Below are 21,704 nucleotides of genomic sequence, written 5' to 3' on the forward strand. Positions count from 1 at the left end.
AGGGCCTAAGCATCTGGGGTATTACCAGAGCCTAATCAACCTGGGGGAAAGGAAATTACCCAATTCCAGTTAACTCTAGCTTTCCACATGGGAAAAAGACCCAACTCCAGCTCACTATATAATCCTTTCCCACTTTAGGGAGTAGAGCAAAAAATTGAGAAACACTTGTGAGGTTCACAGTCTGAAAGCATAGTCTCAGTGAAAGACTGAGACGTAATCATAAGACTATAGAACATTTCCCCTCCCGCCACACCTTCCTACCACATTACTGAAGGCCCATTTATAGCAGTTCCTTTTACACAGTACATATCTGGCTATCAAGAAAAAACTACAAAACAGTATGATATTGGCATAAAAAAAAGATGCATAGATCAGTGGAATAGAATAGACAGCCTAGAAATAAACCTACGCACATGTGAACAATTAATTTATGACAAAGCCAAGAATATACAATGGGGATAGGACAGTCTCTTCAATAAATGGTGTTGGGAAAACTGGACAGCCACATGCAAAAGAATGAAACTAGACCACTGTCTTAAACAGTACACACAAATTAACTCAAAATAGATTATAGGGCTTCCCTGGTGGCGCAGTGGTTGAGAGTCCGCCTGCCGATGCAGGGGACACGGGTTCGTGCCCCGGTCCGGGAGGATCCCACATGCTGCGGAGCGGCTGGGTCCGTGAGCCATGGCCGCTGAGCCTGCGCGTCCGGAGCCTGTGCTCCGCAACGGGAGAGGCCACAACAGTGAGAGGCCCGTGTACCACAAAAAAAAAAAAAAAAGAGTAGCTATAATGATTTCAGAACAGATTCAAAGCAAGGAAGGTTATCAAGGAAAAAGGGCATTACATAATGAAAAAGGGTCAGTTTTCCAAGAAGACATAAAATTCTGAATGTCTTAATAAATTCTTAACATGGCCCTAAGAACAGAGAGTCAAACTACGTGAGGCAAAAACTAGTAGAACTGCAAGGAGAAATAGGTGTATCCACTATCATAGTTGGAGACTTCCAACACCCCCCCCCCCCCAAATCAGAAATGGACAGATCCAACTGGCAGAAAATCAGTAAGGACATAACTGAATTCAGCAACAACATCATCAACTGCATATAATTAGCATCTATAGAATTATTCCTCCAACAACAGCAAGATACACATTGTTAAGCTCACATGGAATATTCACCAAGATAGACCACATTCTGGGCTGTAAAACACACCTTAAATTTAAAAGAATAGGAATCAGTGTTTGCTGTCAGACCACAATAGAGTTAAACTAGAAATCAGTAAGAGAAAGACAACTGGAAAATCCCAAAATGCATGGAGATTTAACAGCAAACTTCTAAATAACTCATGGGTCAAAGAAGAAATCTCAAGAGAAATATTAAAATATTTTGAACTAAATGAAAATAACTTACAAAATTTATGAGATGCAGCTAAAGCAGTTCTGAGGGGAAAATTCATTGCATTGAATGCACACACACACACGCGCGCACACACACACACACACACACATATATAATAAAAGAAGGAAAGTCTAAAATCAGTTATCTATGTTTCTACCTTAGAAAATTAGAAAAAGAAAAAAAAAGCCAAAGTAAGCAGAAGAAGAGAAATAGTAAGAGCTCCTGACCAGGTAGAGCTGAAATCTGTGAATCCCTGAAAACAGGAATTCAAGGGAAAAAAATTAATGAGATTTAAAGTTGGTTCGTTGAAAAGTTTGATAAAATCGATAACCCTCTGGCCTGGCTAGCCAAGAAAAAAAAAAGAAAAACGACACAAATTACTAATATCAGAAATAAAAGGGATATCAATACAGATTTAATGAACAGTGAAAGATAAAGGAATACTGTGAACAAGTATACCCACACATTGGATAACCTAGATGGACTAGACCACGTACCGCAAAAAAAAAAAACAAAAAAAAAAAAACAAGAGACTCATCAAAAAGCTCTTGGAACTAGTAAGCAATTACAGGAAGATTGCAGAATATAAGGTTAATATACATAACTCAATTTCTTTCTCATATACTAGCAGTGAACAGATGGAATTGGAAACAAAAAACAATACCATTTTACGTTAGCACCCCCAAAACAAAATACTTAGGTGTAAATCTAACAAAATATATACAAAGATATATAAGAGGAAAACTGCAGAACTCTGATGAACAAAATCAAAGAACAAAGTTAATGGAGCAACACTCTGTTCTTGGATAGGAAGACTCGATGTCAAGATGTCAGGTCTTTTCAACTGTATTTATGGATTCAGTGCAATCCTAGTCAAAATTCCAGCAAGTTATTTTGTGGATATCAGCAAACTTTATTCTTAAGTTTATATGGAGAGACAAAAGAGTCAGAATAGACCACACAATATTGAAGGAGAAGAACAAAGTTAAAGGACTGACAACGCTAGGCTTCAAGACTTAGTATAAAGTTAACCGAGACAGTGTGGTATTGGCAAAGCAAAATACAAATAGATCAATGGAATAGACTAGAGAACACAGAAATAAACCCACATAAATATAGTCAATGATCTTTGACAAAGGAGCAGTGGCAATGCAACTGAGCAAAGATAGTCTCCTCAGCAAATGGTGCTGGAACAATGGAACATCCACATGCAAAAAAATCTAGACACAGATTTCACACCTTCCATAAAAATCATCTCGAAATGGACTACAGACCTAAATGTAAAACATAAAACTGTAAGACTCCTAGAAAGACAACATAGAAACATAGATGACCTTTAATATGGCAATGACTTTTTAGATACAGCACCAAAGACATGAGCCATGAAAGAAATAAGGTACAAGCTGGACTTCATTAAAATTAAAAACTTCTCCTCTGCAAAAGACAATGTCAGGATAATGAGAAAACAAGCTAAACACTGGGAGAAAATACTTGCAAAATACACATCTGATAAAGGACTGTTATCCAAAATATACAAAGAACTCTTAAAATTTAACAGTAAGAAAACAAGCCAATTTAAAAAATGGACCACAGACCTTAACAGATACCTCACCAAAGGAGACATACAGATGGCAAATAAGGATATGAAAAGAAGTTCCACATCATATGTCACCAGGGAAATGCAAGTTAATACAAGATAGCACTACACATATACTAGAATGGCCAAAATTTGGAACACTGACGACACCAAATGCTGGTGAGGATATGGAGCAACTGAAACCCTCCACTGCTGGTGGGAGTGCACAGTGGTACATCCACTTTGGCAGACAGTTCGGTGGTTTCTCAACAACTAAATCTACTCTTAACATATGATCCAGCAGTCGCACTCCTTGGTATTGTTGACCTGAAATAAACAGACTGCCAGATACTTCTCCAGCAAAGTTGGGTTTATTCAGGATCAGCAGAGAATTACAATTCAGGGTCTGCAGGAACGTGCAAGTTCCTGCAAAGCAAGGAAAGGAGAACACGTTTATAGAGAAAAAAAGGAAGTGGGTATGGCTCTAGTAAACAAAGCGTCCGTGGCTTTTCATTGGCTGAGTCCTTCCCAGGAAAGAAGAAGAGTCTGTATTCCTCCTGTTGGGCTCTGCTATCATCAAAGGACATGGAGCTCCCCCTTTCTGATCTCCCAACTCTGTTTAAGTGAGGTTTCTGTTTATTAAATTTTTACAGTATTTACCCAAAGGAGTTGAAAACATGTCCACACAAAAACCTGTTTATAAGAGCTTTATTCATAATTGCCAAACTTGGAGGCACCCAAGATGTCCCTCAGTAGGTAAACGGATAAATAAGCTTGTAGTGCATTCATACAATGCAATATTATTCAGTGCTAAAAAGAAATGAGCTATCAAGCCATGAAAAGCCATGGACGAACCTTAAATGTATATCACTAAGTGAAAGCAAGTCTGAAAAGGCTACATACACTGTATGACTCCAACTATATGACCTTCTAGAAAATGCAAAATATGGAGATAGTAAAAAGATGTTTGCCAGGGGTTGCGGGGAGGGAGGACAGAGGATTTTTAGGGCAATGAAAACACCCTTTGTTTTCACAGAGCATCTTTATACATTTGTCAGTCCCACAGGGTGTACATCACCAAGTGAACCCTAACGTAATCTATATGGACCTTGATTTTGACGTATCCATGTAGGTTCATGATTATAACAAATTACCACTGTGGTGCAGGATGTTACAGTGAGGGAGGCTGGGGTGTGAGGGAAATCTCTGTACCTTTCTCTAAATTTTGCTGTGAACCCAAAGTTCTTTAAAAAATGAAGTCTTTAGAAAGTTATTTTACAAAATTTGAGGAACATTGGATGACTTAAAAACAAGTTTCTTTCTCATAGGACTTCTCAGAACCTTTATTATGCAGTGTGATTCTCCAGGAAGGAAACATTACATGCAGTGTTTCCCAAACTGTGAAACTGAGGAATACTGAGAAATGTTCTTTTATTAAATGGAAATCAGGACTTCTAAAATACTTGGAAAAACAAAAGAAAAATTTTAAACCTCCTCCAAAAAATTGATTATTCTCAAGAAAAGAAAAAGCTTTTGTTCATTTGTAAGAAAACCTTTTGACAGTGAGGTTTGATACACTATGGGATGAGGAAATACAGTGTTACTTTTTTTCTAGAGATTTTTTAAATCCAGATTTATATCTCCTTCTAGAATGTCTTTTCTTTTTTATTCTCTTTAATACCAGGGAGTCCTTTCTGTCCCCTAGTTTTTAGTAGTATGTTTTAATTATGAACTTTGTCCTGTTTCAGGTACAATACTTAGATCACGGATTCACTGAGAAGATTCCACAGTGTCATCTTTACCCTATTTTGCTATATCCTGATACACCCCAACTTTGTATTCCTTGTCAGCTCTATAATACCATACCTGTGAGTAAACAGGGATTTATAGGATGATTAATTTTAAAATACTGTCTTTATTAACAATAGTTTCCTAGAAATTAGAATGTAAGATGAAATCCCTTTCAGTGCAACAAAAATAATATTTAGAAATAAGCTTACAAAGATAGCTAAAGGGCCTTTAGGAAGAAAATGACAGAATTATACTGAAGGATATAAAAATATCTGAATAAATTAAGAGAGATAATGTCTTCATAGATGGGAATTTTGTTTGGAATTGTTAATTTTTAGTTACGGTTCAAATAAAATTTCAAGAAATTTGAAGCTGGATCAGAGAAGGGAATGGTATATTAATTATCTCTTGCTATATAACAAATTAAGCTTAAAATTTAGTGGTCTAAATCGACAATAAGCTTTTTAAAAATTTCATACAGTTTCTGTGGCTCAGGCATTGGGAACAGCTTAGCTGGGTGTTTTGGCTCAGGGTCCCTGATGACTCTGCAGCCAAGATGTGCACCAGAAATGCAATAACCCAAAGGACTGACTGGGCTGAAGAACCTGCTTCCAGATGCTCACGTACAGGGCGCTGGCAGGAAGCTGGGCCTCCTCGTGGGCTTTTGGCAGGAGGCTCCAATTTCCTGGCCAAGTGAACCTCTTAACACATAAGACGTAATAGTCACTGCTCCTTAATAAATACACATTGTAGTCAGTATACAAGCACTGCTTTGGCATATTGGCCTCTTTTAAAAGTTTTATGATGCTTTGTTTTTAGTGCAGGTTTATCTTTTTAAAGCATAAAATGCTTTAAGAGAGTAACATGGGGAGAAGCTGAGACAAATTATTAGTTTCTTAAGATCATTTTTATCATATACCCATGATATTCTCTGAAAACTGCCTATATATTTTGTCCTTCTCTCTAGTGTTATCTGTTTATGGCTACTTTTGTGTATCTTCATTTACTTCCTGCTTTTATTTTGTGAAAGAATCTGAGTTTATTAATCCCAAATAGGTCGGGAATGTCTGGCAACCAGATGCAGTAGAACTCCTTCAGGAACTGCTTTCAAAGAGAGAGGTGGAAGTTCACATTATGGTAATTTGTATTTAAAGCATATATCATTGGGACTTCCCTGGGAGTCCAGTCGTTAAGACTTTGCCTTCCGATGCAGGGGCTGTGGGTTTGATCCCTGGTCGGGGAGCTAGGATCCCACATGCCTCTCGGCCAAGGGACCAAAAAACAGAAGCAATATTGTAACAAATTCAATAAAGACTTTAAAAATGGTTCACATCAAAAAATCTTAAAACAACCAACTTCAAAAAAAAATTAAAAATAAAGCATATATCATTGATTTAGTTAATTAGCCATAAAGTGTTACAGGTAATATAATTTGAGGGATTTTTTTATGAAGAACTGTGTTCCTGTGTGATTATCAGTTACTCGTTAACATAAAAGAAGTTACCACTTTGCTTCCTAGGCTCATTTTAAATAAACCTAATTTTGAGCAAGTTCCTGAGAACTTCCATAAGCAAGTAACTTGGAAGATTCCTTATTAACAACTTATTTTGACACAAGGAGAGTACTAAGGAAGTAGAGATGTTTATAAACACATGGTAGTTTTCAGGATGGTGCTGTGTGTGTAGCACTGTGTTAGGTGCAGGTAATTCCCGTCCTCAAGGGCCCTGTCTAGTTAGTGAAACAGTGAGACACAAGACAAAACCCTAAAGACTTTACACCACAACTTGCTGAGAGCCAGGCAGCTGGTAAAAAGAGTGAGTGTAATAGGAATGTAGAAATGGGAGTTGATGAAGTGCTCCTGACCAGGTAGGTGCGGAGACAGAAATGGGAAATGCATCTGCTAGAACAGTAGAAGTTTTGGGAGGAGCAGCAGTGCGAATAGGGTTTAAGAGAAGTAGACGTCAGGCAGGAGGCCCCGCTGGGGGTTCTTGAGCAGTGAGGCAGTGAGAAGATTCTCCTGGAGCTGTGTTGGAGGGTTCAGGCAGAAAGATAGAAAAACTTTAAGGAAGTGTTTCTGTATGAAAGGTGTGATGGCAGGCTAATAAAGACCTAAAAAGAGCCACAGACACACTTAAATAAGAAAGTGGAGAAGCCTCTCCGCCTCTGGTTATTCACAGCCTCTGTGGACAGTCACGGAAGTCCTGCAGAGATGGGAACTGTTCAGGTTATCCAGGTGGCTTTCTTTACTGCTTAGCTTATTAGCCTAGGAAAACAGTGTGGCATATACCAAGGTACTGGATTTCTCAGAAACCATGCCTGTGCCTGCCCTTGCAGCCCTGCTGCCGTAGCGGACCTTCCCCAGAAGTGTTCCTCCTACCTTACGTGCTCATGGCACGGACCCGGTGCCTCTTACCTGCTGGGCTCTGTCCTGGGCCTGCAGGCGCAGCAAGAGCCGAATAGAAGCTCCTGCCTCCGTTGAGCTTCCATTTTAGTGATGGGAAGTAAAATGAAAAAAATATATATATATATGTGATATGTTAAATAGTAGTGCTGGCTAGAAAAATGAATTCGGAAAGGCTGATAAGGAGAGGTGGGTGGGGGAGGAGATAACATTTTAAATACAGTGGTCAGAGAAGACATCCCTTAAAAAATAAAATTTGATTGAGACTTCCGAGTGGTGAGAGGACACACCACGCCGTTACCAGATCAGTGCAGAGAGCCGCAGGGCAGGAGACGCCTGGAGTGTCCAAGGAGCAGACGGACGGACGGAGGTGGGAGGCCACCTGTGAGAGGTGCAGTTGTCGCTGCGCGGAGGTGGATGTGATCTGACCTCACAATCTACTGTTTTCACTTTGCACTGGTGAAAACTGGACGGTAGAAAAAGGTAGAAGCAGGAGATCAGCTGGAAGGCGATTACACTTAACTCTGAGTTAGGACTAAGGTGGTACCGAGTGGAAACAGTGAGGAACGATCAGCTTATCAGTCATGTGCATTTTGGTACCTAATGTTTGAAAATGGACCCACGGGTTTGAAAGCCACTATATGACTCCTAGACTGTTGTTAATTTCTTCTGATTCCTGCCATTTTTGGATTTTTAACTAAACTTCATTTCTTTACCCCTGAGCATAACTTTTTCTTTCTCCTTCTACTTAGTATAAATTATTAGTATTATCTAAAGATGATGTATAGCAAATTGTTTTCTTTACATAACTAGAAAACTCTACCTTATGGACATGTAAATATATTTTATAAAAACCAGAGTAGTAGTAGCATTATTGCCTTGTTATCTGCCAAAATACCAGGAAGAAAATTTTACAAAACGAGTCACTAGTCAAACTAGTAATACTGTGATTGTCAGAAATCTAATTTCATTTTTGCTAACTGTAAAATTTTAATCTTCAAGCAGACTTTATTTTTATAGTAATAATCTCCTTTATTGAACTTAAATAGGAATTACCAGAAAATCCATGGGAGAAATTATCTATTCATCTCTATTTTGATGGAATGTCACTTTCTTATTTTATGGCACACCATAAGTGTTGTACTTTTGAACATTCTGAGGAAATACTGAAGGAAGTAAGTGAACTATTTTTCTATAAAATTCTAAACTATAGAAAAAGAAACTGGTTAAAATGTCATATTTTGTCTTTTGCCTCAAGCCTTCCATATAGTTCTACATGCCTGATATGTTAAGAGGGTCTAGAGGATTTGTAAATTCCTTGAGAAAGCAATACCCTATATCATGCTTTATAAAGTCCTAAAAAAGACTTCAGTTGCATTAACAGTCACTTAGTTTTCTATATCTTCAAACCTAATGAGAAGCTCATATGTTCTCTAACGTTGTTTGAATATAGATGTAAATTATAAAATCATAATGGAATTCACTGCCAGAAATGACTCTCTCCCAAGATAAAATGGTTTTGCCTTATATTCAGTATTATAACATTTCCCCCAGTTTGCTTTCTTACAGGGAACTCAGAGCCAGATTTTAAGCTTAGCTTCAGTAAATAGCCCGTTCCCAGTTGCCTGGTGCTTCTGTTTTTAATATTTTAAAAAACATAATTAGTCTGTTACAGATACGATTTCACATTGCAGGCTGCCACAAATACTTTATAGAAACAGGGTACTCATAAATAAGAATGTGAACATTTTATATAGCAGATATTTTTAGACTTGCAGTTCACTTGTTAGGTTTCTGAAATTCATTTTAGTGATAGTACACAACCAAACAGTGGATGTTCAGTTCAATATAGGAAACTACTTTCTTCTCTCAAATAGGAAACTATGACATAACTTTGTACATGCAATGCTCACAGCCAGTTGTTTCTTTTGAGCATAGAGGGTGTGTGTGTGTGCGCGCGCGCGCGCATGCGTGCCCCCACGTGTTTGTGTAAAGGGTGTTTCATCTGTTAAACCGGTTTTATAAAGATTACTTAGTCTCTCTGCCAGGTGTACTCTTCAGTGTGAACATTTAAAAGGAAAGGTAAGAGCTCCCACTCTTATTATAAACTAATGACAGTTGACATGCTTTTAGCATAATTTTGAGGATTCTTGTTGCAATATTAAGATCACTCAGAACACTAAATTTTCCCATAGTTAAGCTGAAATGAATGCCAACAAGGTCATGCACGCAGTTTTTGTGGGATGAAATATGAAAGTGCCTTAAAACAATATTACATAGTTAAAGATAGTTTTATTCATTAATAATACTATATTATTTCAGAAACCAACAGATTACAATACAAAGTGTGAGGAAGAGAGATGGGAAATAAGGTTTGAGGTAAGTTTCAATCCAAATATTTTGAAAATTTGGACACTTCATCAGTACAAATAATCTGATACAAGATCAGGTAGGTAAGCATAACAGCTTTATTAATTTACATACCATAAAGTTCAACTGTTTAAAGTGTACAGGTCAGTGGTTTTTAATATATTCATGGAGTTGTGCAATCATCACAACGATCTGATTCCACAACATTCCGTCTCAGAAAGAAGCTCCATACCAGCAGCGGTCACTTTCCATTTCCCCTCCCCCAGTTTCCTGGAAACTTTCTGTGGGTTTGTCTATTCTGGACCTTTCATATAAAGGGAATCACAGCCCTTTGTTACTGGCTTCTTTCATTCAGCATAATGTTTGCAGGGTTGAATCATGTTGTAGTATGTGTCCTTTTTATTGCTGAATAATATTCCATTATACAGATACACCACATTTTGTTTATCCATTCATCTGTTGATGGATACTTGCGTTGTTTTTACCTTTACAGATAGTGAATTAAAGCAACTATGAACGTTTGTGTACAAATTTTTAAGTGGATGTCTGTTTTCAGTTCTCTTGAGTATGGACCTAGGAGTGGCATTACTAAGTCATATGGTGACGATGTTTACCATTTTAAGGAACTGTGAAACTGTTTTCCAAACCAGCGGCATCATTTTACTTTGGTACTAGGATTGTACAAGGGTTCCACTTTTTCCATATCCTCACCAAGACTTATCTGACTTTTTTCCTAGCCATCTTAGGATAGGTGTGAAGATACAAGTCCCTTACCAGATATGATTTGCAAATATTTTCTCCCATTCTGTGGGTTGTCTTTTCACTTTCTTGATGGTATCCTTTGAAACACCAGAGTTTTAAATTTTGATGGAGTCTAGTTTATCCTTTTTATCTTATTTTTCTTTTGTCACTTTTGCTTTTTGGTGAAAGAAGTGTTTTCATAAGTAAAATTTTATCATTTAAAATTTTAAGTAGAATTTAATTCCTATAATTATAAAAATGACATGCTTGTTGTAAAGTGTTTTGTAACAAATCAGTAAAATTCAACAGTAGGTAGTCACTTCTTGCTGAAATCTAAGTGGTTCAAATGTTTTGTTTTGCCACCAGTTTGGAAATGTTAAATAGTAATAAGTGAGTCTACAAATTTGAATATGATTGTTTTAGTATTAATCACCATATTAATCACCATATTCAAGTTTTTTTTAACTTACTAAAAGAAAAATCCCCTGTATTTTTATATGTATATTTCTTTTAACAACTGCTAACTGCCTTGATCCTCTTTGGAATCATATAACTTTTAATTACTCCTCATGCTTTTATAGAGCTTAAGAGAGAGCACACTTTTTTCATGATTTTTAACTTAAATCTTCCTTTGTCGTTTCATATATTAGTTTTTATTATAAAATACTCTAAAAATAAATGAAATATCACAGAAATGTGAAAAGAAAGAAGTTGCCCTAATTCTACATCTTGAACACCCCAGTCCATCCCACTAAGCAGCCGCAATTTGTTAATCATTCTTCTAGAGTTTTATGTGTTATATGTAAATATTATATATAAGTAAATATTCCTGTGGGGTTTTTTTTTACACAAAATCTTTTTTTGGGGCAGGGGACAAAAGATTGCTAAAGATCTTTTGATTATTTATCACATTTTGGTCCTACAACAAAATTATTTTGTGATTTTCAGTGTCTCAGCTAGATTTTTGCTAAATGAAAGTAAATTGACACTGTAATAAGCTTTAATAACGTGGTGGGTTTCTGTAATAGTCACTCTGAAATTGGAATTTATTTTTGGTGTTTTAGGAATTGCTCTTGCCTGAAACAGAGACTCCTGTTTTACCGCCATATTTGTCTTCACCTCTTCCGCCCCCTGGAGAGCTCTACGCTGTTCAAGTTAAGCACGTTGTCTCACCCAGCGAAGTATGTGATTCCAGTAATGCTGGTGGTTAAAAACATGACAGGCAGTCTCGGTCTTTAACTCTAGGGTTGATTCTCCACATTTCCGTCTTCCTGATTTTCATAGCTGACAGCTGGTGGCCGCTAGGTTGCCTGCCCTATAATGTCCTCTTCAGACACTTGTTTGTACTTAATGAGGCAAGTGTTCCTTAATCACTGTTGGGTTTTCCAAGTATTGTGTAGCTTTTTCAATCAAATATTTAGATTGTTAAGTTGGAACTTATTTCCACCTGTGAAATCTTATTAAACATCTCATTCCCCTGTCCTCTTCCTACATTGAACTTAGGTGCTCTTTATTCGCTGTTTTTCCATACCACTTATCACCTTGTAACGACACACTGTGCCACTTCCTTATTTTCTTTGTCTGCTTCTTCCCACTAGAATGTAATTCCATGAAGGCAGGGATTTTTGTCTGTTTTGGTCAGAGGTGTATCCCTAGAACCTAGAATACTGCCTGATATAGCAGGCACTCAGTAAATATTGACTGAATGAGTAAGTACACTAAAGAAAATTCAATTATATATGCTTGGCTAACATGAGAGAAAGAAATGACAAATTAAGTGGCCGGGCAGTCCCTCAGCCATTTTTACACAGTAAACCATTCTTTTCACAGACAAGAAGAATTTGCTCCATAATTTCATCAGAGAACATAGTAGTGCAAACTATTGTTGGTTTTTATGATTTTTAATTAGTTATTAGTCGCCACATAAATTACCCCAAATTGAGCAGCATAAAACAACACACGTGAAAGTCGGGAATCCAGGATCTCGGGTTGCAGTCGGGGTGTGTGTTGGGGGGTGTGCAGGATCCACTTCCAGAGCCTGAGTGCTGGGCCCCGGCCCCGCGGGCCTCTCCTGGGCCTGCTGGCGCGGGTCTGCACGCTCCCCTGGTGGGCTGAGCGCCACCAAGGCAGAGACCACGCCTTTGACAACCTGGGCTCGGTGGTCACATACCGCCGCCGCTGTCGTGCTTTACAGTCACAAAGAGCAAGTCTGGTTTGCTGTGGGGACTTGACTCTGTGAGGACTGTGAGGCCGTTGCTGGGGACTGGCTGCGCAGTCGTTCTGTCCACATCATGAATACTAAAAATTACAGAATTTGAACTTTTTCCCTTCCCTTCTCCCCACTTAGGTGTATATTTGCCTTGACTCTGTAGAAAACTGTAATCTGGTTAAGCAGCATGATGACACAGTTGACAGTGGAGTCAGCTGGGAACCTGAGCCTGAGAGCCTTGAGGAAGCGCTAGGGAGGTTCAATGTGGATGTGGAGACATTCCCTCCTCTGACGGACTTCAGAACAGGTACTAAACTTTCAGAGTAAAATGGGATTCCTAATGAAGCCCCTGTTTTGTTTCAGTGCTGACGAGACTGGGTTGTTTCTAAGGTTAACTGGTATTTTTATCACCCTCACTTGATATGCATGGTCTCTTGCCTTGGGGCGCTTTTGTTTTTCAAAGCTCAGGTCGAACTGTAACATTGACTGCATGAAGATGGCTTTTCTGAGCTTGCAATTTCGCCAGTAGCTCAGATTGTGAGTTGTTACTTGGACCTGAACGGCACTTATTTTAATTACAAGCCACCTAAGCTGCTAATTGTGGTGTGGGTAAGCAGAACTCAGATCGTGTTGAGTCCTGCCAGCATGGGTGAAACCCTGCCTTTTTCCCTTTCTATTTCCCTATCTTTATTAAATACATGGCATTCTCCTGTGAGGAAAATGCATCTAGTTAACTGGTGATGACGGTTCCTGAGTACAAGGAGTGGTGTCTACACATTTCATCAGTATGTGATGTATAGGGATGTATTCATCCTTGGTATTTTGTTCCTATCAGAGGATAATTTAGCAAAGGAAAACATCGGTCTGACGTCCTGTCTGATTTTACTTAATGAGATTTTAATCACTTGTGACCCATGTTTGGCTGATGACCACCACTTGCTGTTCCCTCTGCCTGGAAAGTTCTGGGATGTGTAGCAGGGTCTCTGCTCAGCTATCCCCGAATGGCAGCTCTTCCCTGATGCATCCCACCCCACCCCCTCCTCCCCTCCTCCCCCCCTCCCGGCCTTTAAGGCAGCACCACAGCAGGGACTCTGTGCCACAGCACTTAAGGAGGGCACCTGGCACAAATAGGTGCTCTTAAGTATTTGCTCAATGAGTGAAAAAATAAACTCACTGTCACTTTTTTTTTTGTAAATTAATGTATAATCTGGAAGAAACAATTCCTTCCTCACTGTGCTCTTCTCTCAAGGGAGGCTGCGCCAACAGTCCATGAGTAATGTGATAATTCACGGAGCTACACATACATGTGTGCATTTTTTCTGTGGTGCTTCTTCAATTAAGTATGCATATGTACAAGTTGATTCACAGACAAGTGCTTCTTAAATATGTACGGAATCTATATTGAAGGAGTTGAATAAGGAATCTATTTAGGTAACACGTTGAGGATATGTGGTTGAAGTGGGTTGGGAGTATATTGTGAAGAACCCTGTAAATTGCAGTCTAAGGACTTGGTACTGCAGACAGTTAAGATGCCATTGAAATTTTTTAAACTACAGAGCAATGGAATTGGATTGGAGGAGAAGGAAATTAAAAGTAGGAATAACAGAAACCATTTTACTATCATTTGCAGAAGACAACTGCCCAAAGGAAAAAAAATCGGGGGCATATAAGAAGTGGGAACAATGGAAGGATGGTTTAAGCCTTGGGTGGTGGAAGAACTAGGACTCTGAGAATGGAGAGGTGTCTTCCTTCCAGCCTTTTCCTAACTTAGGAATTAAGACAAACAAGGTTTATAAAGTATAAACAGAAAAAAGAGCATAAGCCAACATGTGGCTAACTGTTGAGTGTTTAATTCTGAATAATGGGTAATTGGTGATTTTCTTTGTACTTTGCTGTATTTTTTTTAAAAAACGTTTTTAAGAAAATAAAAGGCAATGTGGGGCGTCCCTGGTGGCGCAGTGGTTGAGAGTCCGCCTGCCGATGCAGGGGACACGGGTTCATGCCCCGGTCCGGGAAGATCCCACATGCCGTGGAGTGGCTAGGTCTGTGAGCCATGGCCGCTCAGCCTGTGCGTCCGGAGCCTGTGCTCCGCAACGGGAGAGGCCACAACAGTGAGAGGCCCGCGTACCACCAAAAAAAAAAAAAAAAAGGCAATGTGATTTTCCCCTTTTTGTCTTTTCAGAAATGCCTTGCCTTGCAGAATATGATGATGGCGTATGGTACAGAGCAAAGATTGTTTCCATTAAAGAATTTAATCCTCTGGCTGTCCTGGTACAATTTGTTGATTATGGATCAACTGAAAAGCTGACAATAAACAGGTTAGAAAAACAAAAATGTAAACTTAGTTGAATTAGGATTCTTAGTTTTCTATTCTTTTTTTTTTAAATAATTGAAAAGATTTTGCCTCTTTTTTTAAAAGAAAAATCTATTTTAAAGCTGCTTATATATTGGGAGTATTTTCTGTCTAAAAATTATTTTTTATTGTGGTAAAATATACATCAAATTTACCATGTTAAAAAATAAATTTTAAAAAATTCTTAGAGAAAAAACTTACGTTAGCCATTTTTAAGTATACAATTAACTGGCATTAAGTATTCAGTGTTGTGTGACCATTGCTACTGTCCATTTTCAGGACTTTTTCATAACCCCAAATAGAAACTGTACCCCTCAATAACATTCCATTTCTTTTCCCTCAGCTCTCGGTAACCCCTCTTCTACTCCCTGTATGAATTTGCTTATTTTAGGTTCTTCATCAAGTGTAATCATAAGTATTTGTCCTTCTATGTCTGATTTATTTTACTTACAATGATGTTTTCACAGTTCATCCAATTGAAGCATGTGTCAGAATTTCATTACTTTTATGACTAAATAATATTTCGTTTTTACGTATATACCACATTTTGTTTATCTGTTCATCTGTTGATGGACACTTGGTCTGTGAATAATGCTATGAACACTGACATACAAAGAGCCGTTTTGAGTTCCTGCTTTCAGCTGTTTGGGGTATTATATACCTCAAAATGGAATTGCGGGACCATATGATAATTCTGTGTTTAACTTTTTCAGGAAATGCCAAACTTTTCCATAGTAGCTATACTATTTATATTTCCACCAGCAACGCACAGGAGTTCCATTTTGTCCACATCCTTGCCGACACTGTTATTTTTCCAACTTTTTTTATTGTTGTTTGTGATACTTTTTTAATAGTGGTAAAATACACATATCATAAAATCTAACATCTTAACCATTTTTAGAAGTATAGTTAAGTAGTGTTAACTTTCTTTACATTGTTAGTGCAACCAATCTCCAGAACTCTCTTCATTTTGGAAAACTGAAACTAACCCTGTGCCTGTTAAACGATCCCTCATTCCCTCTTCATCCAGCCCGTCAACCACTGTTCCGCTTTCCCATCTCTATGACTTTTGATTGTAGGTATCTCATACGTCTTTTTGTAACTGGCTTATTTCACTTAGCATGATGTCAAGGTTCAACTATGTCATAGCATATGTTAGAATTTTCTTTTTTTAAGGCTGAATAATATTCCATCATATGTATATAACACATTTTATTTATCCATGCACCCATCAGTGGATACTTGGCTATTGTGAATGATGCTATGAACATGGGTGTACAAAAATCTCTTCATGACCCTGCTTTAAATATACTCAGAAGTGGAGTTGCTGGATAATATGCTTATTCTTAGTATTTGGAGGAACCACCAAACTTCCCCACAGTAGCACTTTACATTCCCACCAAATGTCCAAGGGTTCCAGTTTTTCTCTGTATCCTCACCAACACTTATCTTCCGTTTTTGTTTGTTTGTTTAATAGTAGCCATCCTAATGGGTATGAGGTGAAATCACATTGTGGCTTTGATTTGCATTTCCGATGATTAGTGATGTTGAGCACCTTTTCATTTGCTTGTTGGCCATTTATATCCCTTCCTTGGAGAAATGTCTTTTTTAATGTGTATTTTCTCTCATTCTGTACGTTGCCTTTTCACTCTGTTGATTGTGCCCTTTGCACAGTTTTAAATTTTGATATTATCAAAATTTTTTCTTCTGTTGCCTGTGCTTTTGGTGTCATATCCAAGAAACACTGCCAAATCCAACACCATTAACTTTTCCTCTAATTGTGACATTCCTAACATTTTAATTGAAGGATTTCTTTTGTGACAGACTTCGTCAAATTCCTCTTCATCTTATGCAGTATCCAGCCCGAGCCATAAAGGTGCTCTTGGCAGGGTTTAAACCTCCCTTAAGAGATATAGGAAAGGCAAGAATACCGTACTGTCCCAAGTGGAGCATGGAAGCATTGTGGGCTATGATAGACTGTCTTCAAGGAAAACAACTTTATGCTTCTTCCATGGTAAATATCTGTCTTAATTAGCCAAAATACTTTCAAAGCTATTTCAAGGATCCCTATTAACTTTCTGAAGTGCTTTTTATCTCTGCAGCTCTAGATGCAAAAACGCTTTAAAGCATTTGATGTTGTAAATACTATAGGATTAATCTTAAGGCTTGTTCAAATGTCTTAGTTTATATTTTACAACCTTTTGATTCGCCCTGCAATGATATAAAATATCAGTGATGTAATGACTAAGATGAAAAATGATCAAGATGAGTATCCTATAATCAAAGAACTGATAATGAGGAAAACATGTAAACTACTAATACAAGGTAGAATGAAATAAATGCTATAAAAAAGGTATAGGTATCTTTGGGGTGTGGGTGTGGGGAGAGGAGCAAGAGCGATGAATTCTGTCTGGAGAGATCAGGGTAGGGTGTTTGAGCCCCTGCTTAGGAGGCACTCGAGTGCTTATTCAGTTAAGTATGACCGGGAGAAAGTGACATTTGAGCTGCATCCTAAAAGTAGAAAAGACCAGAAAGGGGATTCTGGTCAGAGTCAGAGAAAGGTTCAAATGGTGCTCATATCATAACTGTACTGACTTTGAATTGTTTAATGCAGTAGAAGGTCCAGAAAAGAAAATTCAGATCATGCTTGGTATAAATATGCTTTCTACTTGAGGCTTAGTCACAAAGGGGTGGCTCAAAGGCCATATCTGGCTTGTAACCATGTTTGATTTAGTGCACAGCTGTTATAAAACTGGAAAATTATACCAAAAGTCTTATTTCTAAGTACTACAAAATCTTCTGGAATGACAGCTAGCACCAGCGGGGCAACAGCAGTTCCTCTAGGTGGGAGCATGCTCTTCGGTTCACCCTAGTCCTCACCACTGCTGTTTCAGTCCAGCTCGCCCTGGTTTGGGGACCCGAGATCTGGGGGATTTCTGATATACTGGCTGTGACAAGAATGAGCTCTTAATGGAGCAGTGCTATTACTAGAAAGTGCTTTTTCAAAACCTCTGTACATACCACGTTCCCGTGTGTGCAGTGGTGTAAATAGCTTATGCAGGGTTTCTCTCAAGAAGCCAGTGAAAATAACAGATGTTCTTGTAAATACATGTGTATTCACCTCTATGAGTAACACTCTAAATTTGCTGACTGTATGCGTAAGGTATGCTTTCTGTGTAGAATGTAAATGAATTTTAACAGAGATGGTAGTATTAAAGCCCACTGGCTCAATCTAGGAAAACCTTGGGGAGAGTTAGTTACATTTTACATAAAGTAAAAGAGGGAAAGAATGAGACTTAGCAAGAAACCATCAAGATACCTTTTGAAAGTAACAGCGTATAAATTATAAATAAACTTAGACAATGCCTTGTCCCTCCTGCCAGTTGTAGGAGGAACAGGCAGCAAAGACATGATGGTGTTTTCTTGACATGTATCTTTTTAATTTTAGGCTCAGGTACCAGAACAAATAGTGACATTATATGAAGATGAACGGTATCCAGTTCATATGTCATTAGTAGAAATGGGGCTTGCAGACCAAGATGAGTGATGTAAGTACCACGACTTCTTGTTCACCCTTATAGTCAGCATACGGCATGTGACTGATGTAGCAGAGATTAATACTAAATTGCCCTGAAAAGCACCTTTGGCCTTTCCTTGACTTGTCAAAGGAATGACAACAAAGTTCGACCAGAGTCTCTCTTGTAGATCTCTCCTTCATAGGCCCTTCTTACCTATTGAGTACCAGCAACAGAGAGGTTCCATAGCTATAAAGACGCTTGGGACGGCTGTCCTGACCATTCATGGTGCCAGATGGTTATGGGGGCAAGGAGGAGAGCAGCAGAAAGCGGGCACTATGAATAATTTAAGCACAGAACTCTATGCTACACGTGCAGCACTACTGGACAGTCAATGCCCTGATAACAAGGTTATTAAAGTCCTTCGGTAAACAGCTCACTCTTTATCCGTTCACATAAATGTAACGTGATTCAGTAACTGTATTTGAACCTTAAGCAAAGGTTTAAGGTTTAAAATAACACACCTTTTGTTTTTCAGGTTTACAGTACAGAGCATCTATAGCAGCCCAGAAGAAAGTTTTCTGTTATATGTAGACCGTTTCAGGCTTATTTTTCTTGACTTGTTCTGCAATAGTGCTGGGCTTTTTTTTTCTGTTCTTTACATGCTGAACTGTTAGGAATTGTTCAAAAAAAGTTAATAAATATTTGCTTTCAAGTATTTACTTATTTTATTTTACTGTAATTTTTAAATGAAATATTTCAGGCACGTTAGAAAAAACATATTTAGTTCATTTTATAACTAATGTACATTCAGCTGAAGAAATAAGACATCATCAGCATGGTTGTAGGCCCCTGTTCTACCCTTCCCCAGTCATTCTGTTTCTTACAGAGGAGGTGAATACTGTGAATTTGGTGTTTATCATTCTCATATAGCGCTTTATAATTTTATTGTATGTGCACACATCCATAAACAAGAGCTCTGTATATTTTTAAGTGTGTGCAGTATCACACGATTACCTCTTTCCCTACTTTATTTCCACTATATAATGCATATTGGTATGCATAGCTCTATTTTATTCACTTTCACTGTTACATCCATCTGTGCATATAATTTATCCTGTTAAGATATTTAGGTCGTTACCAGTTTTTTCTCAATTACAGATACTCTACTGTACAACCCCTTATGCACCTGTGAGGGGTTTTCTAGTAAATATACTTTAGTGGAATTTAGTACTAGGTCATGAGGCAACTGCTTTCCAAAAAAGGGATTTTACCAGCTAATTCTACCATCAGTAGTCCAAGTTCCTTGCCAGCATGTGGTGTGGCCAGACCATTGTTTGCCAGTTTATGACACGAACGTAAAAAGGTACCTCATTGTTGAAATATGCATTTACTGGTTTTAGTTTATTGCTTATTAATATCCTTTGTTTGTAATTACCTATTTTAACTAATAGGGATTCTTTATATATTCTGGTTACTAATCCTTTGTCAGATACGTGTTTCTTTTCCTAGGCTGTGACTTTACTCTCTTTTGTGTTATCTTTGGACAAACAAACTTTTGACTCATCAACCTTTTAAGGTTTGTGCTGTGTCTCATTTAAAAATCTTTCTCTCAGGAGCTCCCTGGGTCTAGGGGTTAGGGTTAGGCACTTTCACTGCTGTGGCCTGGGTTCAGTCCCTGGTCTGGGAACTGAGATCCCCCAAGAGGTGCGGCACAGCCAAAAATAATAATAATTTAAAAAATAAAATTTAAAAATCTTTCTCTATTTCTGAGGTAATATATATAATTATTTATTTTCTTTGAAAAGTTTTTTGTTGTTATTCAGTTTTAAATCACCTGGAATTAATACATGTGGCTTTTTTAAAAATACTGAGTTACTGCCAGCACTACTGTCAGACTGCACTAAGTGACTAGACCAAACTTACTATGGGAATCTACTTGTAGGTGACTTGCCCCCCACCCCTTCAAGGACATCTTGCTTCTGTCAGCCCCGCCTTACAGGTAATAAGGTCAAGGCACCTGTGGTCTATCAATCAGTTAACACTGGCTGGTTAGTTTTCACGCCCCGCCTTTCTCAGCTGTCACCCTCGTGACAACTGCTTTTTCCTCCCATGAGATTTATCTGCACTCATAGAATGAACTCTTCTGCCTGTTTGTTTTACTGTTTATTTGTACTCAGTCACTGTTTTAACTTCCAATTCTGTGACCTCTGTGGTAGATAATGCTTCACTTTTAGTACTAATTGAGCACAGTAATATTTTGACTGGAGAAATCCTCTTACTCCTTCAGTAAACTTTCTAAGCAAGCCCTTCATAGGCCTGGCAGGTGGTGGGAAAATCTGTGATACTGTGCTGCTTGTACTTCTTGGCTCTCATAACCATCTCCAACCAATGAAAGCATCCACTTGTTAAAAGTCTATACTGGTTAGAACCATAGAAAGACAAGGTAGGTGAACTAAAAATGAAAGCTGTCCCTGTGCATTTCAAACATTATGAAAAAATTCCAAACAATCTTTTCCATTTATATATACACACAGTATATATAAATTAAACCACAGAATCCACAAGAAAATGTACATTTTTTAAAGAAGAAAATCAAGGTAATGTTATTTCATGATTAGCCACACACAAGGATCATGACAACTTTGTGTCCATTAGAACATTACCATCCTTGTCTTTAACTCTTAGGCGACCAGATGAATATTTGGTTTCTTGAAGACCGTTTGCATACACAGTTTTAACAGTGCCATCTGGATACTCCCGTCTCTTGAACTGGGCCGTGTGTAGTTCTCGTTGGCCATTATTAAACTCTATGATTTTGTTGCCATCTCTGTAAATTTAAAGTAGAATTTAATTTCTTTAAAAATATGGAGTATATACAGCAGGAGAACTCTGGCAGTTACTCCTTCTCCTAGAACATCCCTGGTCCTTATATAGGTATAATTGGGACTCCTCAGCACAGAGTGGTTTTTTCTGTTTTGGTTATTTCTCAAATTTTATATGAACACAATGGCTCTGTGCCACATACAGGTGTTAGCCAGTGCCCTATCAAGTGTGGCCCTAGGGTGTCAGCATCACCCAAGGGCTCATTAGAAACGCAAATTATTTGGCTGGGGCCCAGCAACCTACTCTTGAACAGTCCCCTCCAGCTGATTCGAGAACCACTGCTGTAAGTGAAAAACGGCAAAGTAATCCTGAATGAATTGCATATTTGAAAGCTGCTAAGAGAATAAAAGTCTTCATCACAAGAAAAATGTGTAAGTATGTGTGTGTAATGATGGAAGTTAACTAGAATTCTGTGATCATCTTGCAATATACACCAATATCAAATCTTTGCTGTACACCTGAA

General features: G+C 38.1%; 2 protein-coding genes across 2 annotated transcripts in view; one reads left to right on the forward strand and one right to left on the reverse strand.

Moving 5' to 3' along the window:
* LOC101330707 (RING finger protein 17) overlaps positions 1-19,073 on the forward strand; it is a 108,397-nt gene extending 89,324 nt beyond the window's left edge. Inside the window, exons 28-37 of the mRNA XM_073794899.1 lie at positions 4,724-4,843; positions 5,823-5,903; positions 8,217-8,342; positions 9,490-9,546; positions 11,343-11,459; positions 12,626-12,794; positions 14,670-14,805; positions 16,665-16,854; positions 18,289-18,388; positions 18,894-19,073. Coding sequence (XP_073651000.1) covers positions 4,724-4,843; positions 5,823-5,903; positions 8,217-8,342; positions 9,490-9,546; positions 11,343-11,459; positions 12,626-12,794; positions 14,670-14,805; positions 16,665-16,854; positions 18,289-18,387 — 1,095 coding nt within the window. The 3' untranslated portion in view covers position 18,388; positions 18,894-19,073. The remainder of the gene's footprint in view (positions 1-4,723; positions 4,844-5,822; positions 5,904-8,216; positions 8,343-9,489; positions 9,547-11,342; positions 11,460-12,625; positions 12,795-14,669; positions 14,806-16,664; positions 16,855-18,288; positions 18,389-18,893) is intronic.
* The window catches only part of LOC117308874 (centrosomal P4.1-associated protein-like), a 54,288-nt gene continuing 47,259 nt past the window's right edge, over positions 14,676-21,704 (reverse strand). The window contains exon 18 of the mRNA XM_073795476.1: positions 14,676-21,185. Within this exon, the coding sequence (XP_073651577.1) occupies positions 20,990-21,185 (196 nt within the window). The 3' untranslated portion in view covers positions 14,676-20,989. The remainder of the gene's footprint in view (positions 21,186-21,704) is intronic.

The sequence above is a fragment of the Tursiops truncatus genome, chromosome 18 (genome assembly GCF_011762595.2).
Source record: "Tursiops truncatus isolate mTurTru1 chromosome 18, mTurTru1.mat.Y, whole genome shotgun sequence".
In the NCBI taxonomy this organism is placed as follows: domain Eukaryota; kingdom Metazoa; phylum Chordata; class Mammalia; order Artiodactyla; family Delphinidae; genus Tursiops; species Tursiops truncatus.